This window comes from Nicotiana tomentosiformis, chromosome 1 (assembly GCF_000390325.3).
Source record: "Nicotiana tomentosiformis chromosome 1, ASM39032v3, whole genome shotgun sequence".
Lineage (NCBI taxonomy): Eukaryota > Viridiplantae > Streptophyta > Magnoliopsida > Solanales > Solanaceae > Nicotiana > Nicotiana tomentosiformis.
The window spans coordinates 57,350,256-57,359,534 of NC_090812.1; the positions used below are offsets into that span (position 1 = coordinate 57,350,256).

The following is a 9,279-nucleotide window of genomic DNA, read 5'->3' on the forward strand; positions in this document are numbered from 1 at the left end:
CTAAATCAAACAAAATCATAGTCGGGTTTTTTTTCTCGGTTTGACTCGGATTATCGGGTTGGTGCGGTTTGTCGGTTTCATTTGTACACCCCTAGCTATAAGCATAGTTAAGTGATTTTTCTATTACAAACAAAAGAAAGATGACTTTACTAGAAAATTTCGTATAATTGAGTGACCATTTAAGTAATGGACTCGAAGAATTTTTTATAGCAACACGATGACATACTTAAAATTATAAGTTTCAATAGTTTTTCATTCTTTTAAATATCTTTCGAGTCAAATTGCAATAAATTGAAATAGAGGGAGTAAGGGAACTAGGAAGTTCTTATTTTCCTGGCCAGCCTTGACAGTCCAAGAAAAAGCATCATAGATAACCCAAATATCACTCCAATTAAATGTTCCTGAAATTTCCAAAAGATAAAGACAAGTCAGATATATTTGAGGATTTGACATATATTTTGGATTGGGAAATGATTTCCATGTGGAAAGAAAACTCAGAGGGTAGGTTTATTTTTATAGTACCATGATAATTATGAAGACATAGACTTCCCTCGTCCACTTACTATTATTTTTAGTTCTATATATCTATTTGCTGTGTCAAAATAAAGAGACACACAAAAAGCATGTGTAAGTTTTTTCCCTGTTATAAAGATGAATCTATATATTTAGATAACATTAAGCTAAAAATATATTCTCTCCACACATTGAAGTGAATCAATATAATGGACGTGGCAATATGTACCAACGTATGGATGCTACACATGGCCACCTCCAAAAGACCTCCGTCATCTACTTTTTTAATTTCCTCTTTCAGCCGAGGAAAGCCAAAAGCCAGCTGCCTCTCTACCAAAACTGAACCATCACCTAATCAGTACTCTGCTATTTCATCTTCAGATCAAAATCCCACTAGACGTTCAGGGAATTACCAACCTACTATGTGGGATTTTGAGTATATTCAGTCCATACACAATGATTATGCGGTAAAATAATTTGTTTAGCACATATTCATGTTATTCAATATAATTATCTGCATTATTAATTCGTTGTAATATCATTCAAAAGATTACGTAGCTGATCATCAATTGTAAATGTGTTGCGTAGGGAGAGAAGTATATGAAGCGTTTTAACGAACTGAAGGAGGAAATGAAGAAGATGATAATGGCTGAGGGATCACAAGAGTTAGAGAAGTTGGAGCTGATTGATAATTTACAAAGGTTTGGAGTTAGTTACCACTTCAAGCATGAAATCATGCAAATTTTGAGCAACATAAACCAGCACACTTCAGCCACAAGAGATTCATTATACGTCACAGCTCTGAAATTTAGACTCTTGAGAGAACATGGTTTTCATATCTCTCAAGGTAATGTTTTTGCCAAATCAATTTCCTTCTTCTTTCATGCATCTGATATTTGGTCATTTTATTTAATTTCTTCCTTGTGTTTTAGATATACTGTACGATTTCAAGGATGAGCAGGGTAACCTCAAGCAGAGTCTCTGTAAAGATACAAAAGGATTGTTACAATTATATGAAGCTTCATTCCTCTTTGACGAAACTGAAAGCACTTTTTTAGAGTGTGCAAATAAATTCGCAATGTCACATCTACAGAATTATTATCTCAAGAATAAATATAATAGGAGTAATCAAGACAATCCGACAGTCGCATTAGTGGGCCATGCACTGAAACTTCCTTTGTATTGGATGATGTTGAGAGTTGAGACAAGTTGGTACCTTAACATTTATGAGAATATTTCAAATGCTAATCCTCTTCTGCTGGAGCTGGCCAAGTTGGACTTCAACATTGTTCAAGCAACACATCAAGAAGATTTGAAAATCCTGTCAAGGTGACTAGATATATATCTTGTTTAAGTGACTAATCTTTATATATTTATGAGAGTTGTTCTCATTTTGCACCCCTAAGGTATGTCCTCTTCTATGATTCGCACCATATCTTAGTATTATTTTTAATGAATTAAACCTTATTTTCTTGAAAAATAATAATATTATTTTCAAATTATCTGCAAGGTCAAAACAAGAAAAATAGTTATACAGAAGAAAAACGTAAGTGATAATGTATGAAATCTGGATGGTGAGAATTATATTAACAACAACAGCAATAACTCAGTGTAATCTCACAAGTGAGGTCTGGGGAGAGTAGGGTGTGGTGAGAATTATATTAACAACAACAGCAATAACTCAGTGTAATCTCACAAGTGAGGTCTGGGGAGAGTAGGATGTACGCAGCCTTACCCCTACCCCGGAAGGGCAGAGAGACTGTTTCTGATAGACCCTCCCTCGACTAAAAAAAGATGAAAGAAGCACTGATAGCAAATAATAATCATACAAGATATATATTTAGAAAACTAAATCCAAGAATACAAAAGAGAAGATGACAGGAGTACTGGTAGCAAGTAATAACAGTACAAGATATGTCGTGATAACAAACTAAGGGAGTACTGATGGCAAGTAATAACAATACAAGATATGTGGTAATAACAGACTAACGATAAAAGGGATACCATACCAACGGTAATACTATTGAACAAATAAAGACAAAGGGGAACGCTCGACTACCTACTAACCTTCTACCCTTAATTCTCGACCTCCACACCTTCCTGTCAAGGGTCATGTCCTCGGTTAGCTCAAGTTGCGCCATGTCCCTCCCGATCACCTGTCCACAAGACTTCTTTGGCCTTTCTCTACCCTTCCTCACACCCCCCAAGGCCAACCTATCACACCTCCTGACTGGGGCATCTGCGCTTCTCCTTTTAACATGCCCGAACCATCTTAGCCTCGCCTCTCGCATCTTTTCCTCCACAGGGACCACTACCACCTTGTCCCGAATAACTTCATTCCTAATTCTATCTAACCAAATATGCCCACACATCCATCTCAACATCTTTATTTCAACTACTTTCATCTACTGGACATGGGAGTTCTTGACTGGCCGGCACTTTGCCTTATACAATATAGTCGGTCTAACCACTACCTTGTAGAACTTACCTTTAAGTCTCATTGGCACATTTTTATCGCACAAGATATCGAAAGCGAGCCTCCACTTCGTCCACCCTACTCCGATAAGATGTGTGACATCCTCATCAATCTCTCCATCACTCTAAATAACAGACCCAAGATACTTGAAACTCTCCCTCTTAGGAATGAGTTGCGTATCAAGCCTCACATCCCCGTCTGCTTCCTGGATAACACCGCTGAACTTGCATTCCAAGTATTCTGTCTTGGTCCTGCTCAACTTGAAACCTTTAGACTCAAGGGTATGCCTCCAGACCTCGAGCCTCTCGTTAATACCACCCCGCATCTCATCAATCAGAACTATGTCGTTTGCAAATAACATAAACCAAAGCATCTCACCTTGAATTATATTAAGTTCATCTGAAATAAAAGGAAGTCTTTTTTTAATTTCTACAATATATTTTATTACTTATATTTTGATGTTATTTCTCTTTCCAAGGGCTAAGAATATGTTTTAATTATTATTTTCACAAATGCCTCTGATTAGTGTTTTATCCCTTAATGTGGGTGGGATGTTCCGGCACCAATCCAAATTTAGCCGGGCCTAATGTGGATACTAGAAAGTGGAAGAAAAAAAGGTTTAATTTGGAGGAGTTGAGATACTCTCTAATACCTTAAATATTTATCTAAGAATATGTGAAATATATTTGATCCAATAATTACTTTGGTAGTTAAAAATTTATTATACTATCAATATATAGATTTAAAATCGATTATTTAGAAATTAATATGCCTGATAATTTCTCTCATACAACATTAGTTTTCATGTAAAGATGGTGGAAGAGCACACGCCTTGCAGAAAAGTTGTCATTTTCAAGGGATAGACTGGTGGAGGCTTTATTTTTTGCAGTGGGGATAATATTTGAGCCTCAGCACAGCTACTGCCGAAGAACGTTGACAAAAGTCATTGCTTTTGTTGCAGTCATAGATGATATTTATGATGCTTATGGCACACCTGATGAGTTGGAAGTCTTCACTAATGCTATTGAAAGGTAAACTTTAGGGAAGCAGTAAATTTGATATATTCATTTGCTCATTGGTTAACTATACTAATTAATTAATTGTTTCGCTGTCTAGAACGGTTTAACGGAAGACATGTGCCTTTAATTACGACTTTTACAAAGAAAATTGGAGAAATTACTCCGTTACTGATTTTCTAATAATTAAATATAAATTCAGATGGGAGACAGAAGCAATGGAACAACTTCCAGATTATATGAAAGTATGTTATCTTGAGCTCTTCAATACAACCAATGAAATAGTTTATGAGGTTCTCAATGAGAAAGGGATCAACATTCTACCCTACCTTATAAAATCTGTAAGATTCATTATACTTGAGAGTTATTCTAATTTCTTCATTCTCTTTCTCGTTTTCTGAACCACTTGCATTTTTTAAAATTATGGGTTCATTGTTGAAATTTCACATTTATATTTATGTTTTATGTCAAAACTGATAGATTTAGTTGAATCTATTAAATCCATGCTACATCTTTTATTTGAGACAAGTTATTAATTAGTGGGCAGATTTGTGCAAATCTTACCTACAAGAAGCAAGGTGGTACTACAATGGATATACGCCAACTCTGGAAGAATACATGAATAATGCATGGATCTCAGTTGCAGTTCCTATGGTATTAGTACATGTTTTCCCCCTTGCTACCAATCCAGTTACCAAAGAGGCATTTGAATCCTTAAGCAAATATCCTGACATAATTCGCTGGTCTGCTATAATTTTTCGTTTCGCCGACGATTTGGGGACATCATCGGTATGCTTTTATACCTTTCTCTCGTATAAAACTTACTTATATTTGACTCTTGAATTGAGATTATTTGAATGATATATTTGAATGGAGACATTGTGATCAGAAATAGCCAGATTTATAAATGACAATTGAAACATAGTCACACTTTAAAAAGTAATAGAAATTTAGTCACTTTTACATGTAAAGATAAAATTTGAACAAAAATACCCTTAAAAGTCCGGAAAAATTCCAGCATAATATGCTAGAATTCAAATTTTTTTACATATGAGATTCCAACATAATGTGCTGGAGTTCCAACATAATATGTTAGAATACGCAGAAGCTTCATGATCCAGGATATTATGCTGGAACTTTTCGTGTGCTGGAATTCCAACATAATATGCTAAAGTTTATACGGAGGAGATCCATAATTTAGCATATTATGTTGTTACTTTCTATGTTTCAGCAAAATAGTAGCTAATTTTTAATGAATTTATAAATGCTTCTATTTTTCAATTACCAGTCTGAAAACTGCATATGTGCTATTTTTAAGGACAAAAGTATACATATTTTCAACGCTGAAATTGTTTGGCCTTCAAAATAAATATAATAAATAGATGTAATAAATTCTATATATATGTCTCGATTCATTTAATTTATCTATTTCCTATAATTAATTCAGAAAGAATTGAGGAGGGGTGACGTTCCCAAGTCTATTCAGTATTACATGAACGAAAAGGGAGCTTCAGAAGAAGAGGCAAGAGAACACATAAGACTTCCTATAAAGGAGATATGGAAACTCCTGATAAACACAGCTCAAAGGGAGAACTCATTATTTTCTGAAACATTCATTGGATGTGCAGTAAATATTGTAAGAACGGGTCAAATCATTTACCAGCATGGAGACGGGCATGGAATTCAAAATTTTGAGATTAAAAATCGCATTTCCAAATTATTTTTTGAGCCCATCTTAACTTCAATTACATGAAGTCATATCCTAATTTTGATTTTTATATCTTTAAACAAATAGCCAGTCATATTTATTGTTTATTTTTTTTAGCTATATACATAAATTTTACATTGATTATATACTATTATACATATATAATACATAACTTATGCATATATTATACCTTCACTGGCTACTTTTTGATTGGGGGGACGGTTATTTGGGTTAATTCTTTTATGCATTTCTTATCAAGAAAAATCACTGTGAAAAAAAAAAAGACAAAAAACACTACGTATCTAAACTATTATGAATGGAAGGGCCAAAACAGCTGTGTTTTGGGTAGCTAGATGGCATTGACAAGTGTGTCTATGTTATGAGAAATGTGACTGCAAATAAAGCGCAGCTTAAAGAATTGAAGACGTGATTTATGTTATGAGAAACGAAGACATGATTTAACATGATTTGATACATAACACGTTCACTATAGAGAAAATCAGTAACAAATATTGAAAGGAGTAACAGGCCCATTAATTCTTAACCTCAGTTTAATTCTTGATGAGTCTGTTTCTATATGTCTCGCCTCTTAAATCAAAGTATTCGGTTTCTAATGATTAATGTAATCCTTTATTTATATAAAATATTTTACTTTTCTACTTTGAAATACTTTATATTTTTTAAAAAAGATTTGGGGCCACAGGAAAAGAGTTGTGGTGGGATGGATAGTATATCTCCCTTTTTAACCGAAAGTATTCGGTTTCAGTATTTGGAATGAAAAAAAATCCTTTCTCAGGAACGGTCTCACTTTAATGAACTTTACACCGTAAGAATTCGAATTAATCAATGCCTCAAATTAAATACCGGACATCAAATAAAAATTGAAAAACAAAAATTGGGGCCCCAAAAATTCTGGGGCCTAAACCCACCGCTTTAGCGGCTTTATCTTCTGGCCGCCCCTGAACATGATTTGATACATAACACGTCCACTATAGAGAAAATCAATTTTATTTTAGTAAGAAATATTGAAAGGAGTAACAAGCCCATTAATTCTTAACCTCAGTTTAATTCTTGATGAGACTGTTTCTATATGTCTCGCTCTTAAGTCTCTTCATCAGAAGCAAATTCTATTTCAGTCATTAGGATCTAAGGGCCCTTGAGTACTTTAATTGAGCCAACTTTGTATCCACAAAATGGATTCAAGAATTCTCTAATTTTCCCTAGCTAGGCTAGCCGCTAGCTATTTGAGTACCTGAAAACGAAATGCAAAATAAATTATAACAAAATTTGGAAAATTTCCTAGAGGAACATGATATGATGAACTAGTCCAATTTGATTTCGCCCTTTTCACCGAAGTTATAAATAGTTTTTAATTTAATTTTTCAACCGATGTCCAATTGTCACGACCCAAAAATCCCATCGCAGGCGTCGTGATGCCACCTAATCTCTAAGACTAAGTAAACCGATTATAATCATAAGTCAAGCCATTTTTTTTAAAACATATAATTTAATACAACCTCCCAAGACTGGTAATACTGAGTCACCAACTCTAATTGAATACATGAAATTATCTCAAGGATCGAATATAGAGTACTGATCGAATAAGAAATTAACAGTACAACAAAATGGAAAGACTCCAAGGGACTGCGATGGCCAAGCAGTCCTACCTTGAATCCTTGCAATCATACTTTAATCTCTATCCGAATCCGATATCTTCAATACCTGTCTCTGCACAAAAATATGCAGAAGTATAGTATGAGAACACCACGGTCGGTACCCAGTAAGTATCAAGACTAACCTCAGTGGAGTAGTGACGAGATACAGTCAAGACACTCACTAGTCAAATAATTTGTGCAATATAGCATACAAAAATAATATAAAACAAATAGCAGTGATAGCAACACCAATCAACTAGTGATTTTGTTACGACCCCAAATTCCCTCTGTAGGAGGTCGTGATGGCACCTAGTCTCTAAGACTAGGTAAGCCTATCAATGCGGAATAATCATAAATATCTAAAATAAATAAACTACAATTCAAATAAGTGCAACTCCCAAAACCCGGTAGAAATAAGTCACAAGCTTCTAAAAATTTATTCTTAATGTCTCAATGTATCAAGGTCTAAAGAAAAATAAGGAAGCAACATAAAAATGAGAGAAGGGGACTCCGGAGTCTGCGGACGCAGGCAGATATATCTCGAAGTCTCCGTGCGCAGGTAACTCACTGACGTCTAGACTGGTAAGATGTATCCGGATCTGCACAAAAAAGATGTGCAGAAGCGTAGTATGAGTACACCACAGCGGTACCCAATAAGTGTCAAGCCTAACCTCGGTAGAGTAGTTACGAGGTCAGGTCAGGCCCTACTGGAGAATAGATAATGACATGGAAAAATGTTTAAACAATTTAATAAGATAAAATGATAATGGAAATGAATCAAGTAGTATGTCACATTTAATTATACCAAATAATGGCAAATAAATACCTCGTGGAAACAAAACAGAATTCCTTTTCAACTTTAAGAAAAATCACAATAAAAATCAAAGGCAACTACGGCCATAAATCAATATCAACAAGGGCACTACCGAGGTACCGCCTCGTAGTCCCAAATCATAATTTAATTCACAATATCTCATTTCCTTATCTCACCGCGGGAGCCTTCACAATTTATTTTAAAGAAAATATTTTTTCCGAAATAGCATCCCGCATTTTAGCCATCCTTATCACACCGCATGACTTTTAATAATTCCTCCTAATAGCCACGCGTATCAAGCCACCCTTATCTCACCGCATGCGTTTCAATACCCAGACCTTATACCACTGCATGTGTATCAATATCACAATATATCATAATTTTCACCTCAAGTGCCCAAATATTTCAATATGCCAAAATAAATCAACGATATTTTCCACAATAAAGAGCTCATGGCTCATGCCAACATAAATCATCAATAATATTTTTTCACAATCAAGAGCCTACGGCCCCATCACAATGAGTACAAAAATCTTACAAAAATATTCAGGAAATAAATAATTTAGCAAAATAATATTTCAAAATCTTTAATACGTTGCTTCAATACCAAATTTAAAATGTCAATTACTTCATATTAATAATATCTAATTTAAAGGAAATCAATTTCAAGTAATGCACAGAATAAAAGAAACCAAGTTTCAACCAAACAGATAAAACAATTAGCAGGAAAAGGTCAAGCAAATTTAAAGTATACAAATCAAATCAATGATAGAGAATATAACAAGATTTAATAATTTAATTAATATGCAACAGTGATCCTCATAATTTAAATACAAAATCCTTCACATTTAGTCCGTGTACACACTCGTCACTTCGTATACATGACTTTCATCACATTACAATTAATACCAATCCTAGGAAAAATTTTTCCCACACAAGGTTAGACAAGTCACTTACCTCGACTTACTCCAATTTAACCAAGTAGTATACTTTTTCCTCGATTTTTCGATTCCGGTCGACTCGTATCTAGTCATAAATAATTCGATACAGTCAACAAAAATTATAGAATTAATTCTATAAGAAAATACTATATTTTT

The 9,279-nt window shown here is 34.3% G+C and overlaps 1 protein-coding gene across 1 annotated transcript; it reads left to right on the forward strand.

The window, feature by feature from the left end:
• The first annotated feature begins 591 nt into the window (after positions 1-591).
• On the forward strand, positions 592-6,108 carry LOC108948581 ((-)-camphene/tricyclene synthase, chloroplastic-like). Its single transcript, XM_070183581.1, has 7 exons — positions 592-980; positions 1,102-1,360; positions 1,446-1,842; positions 3,802-4,020; positions 4,208-4,346; positions 4,546-4,794; positions 5,453-6,108. Exons 1-7 carry the CDS (start codon positions 723-725, stop codon positions 5,756-5,758), a joined length of 1,827 nt encoding a protein of 608 aa, XP_070039682.1. The 5' UTR covers positions 592-722; the 3' UTR covers positions 5,759-6,108.
• Positions 6,109-9,279: the final 3,171 nt, after the last annotated feature.

Bases quoted from the DNA above. Each gene is read 5' to 3' on its own strand.
- LOC108948581 (XM_070183581.1), top strand. From the start codon at position 723: ATGGACGTGGCAATATGTACCAACGTATGGATGCTACACATGGCCACC. The intron at 1,361-1,445 runs GTAATGTTTTTG...CTTGTGTTTTAG, and splicing joins TGGTTTTCATATCTCTCAAG to ATATACTGTACGATTTCAAG. The intron at 4,021-4,207 runs GTAAACTTTAGG...ATATAAATTCAG, and splicing joins TTCACTAATGCTATTGAAAG to ATGGGAGACAGAAGCAATGG.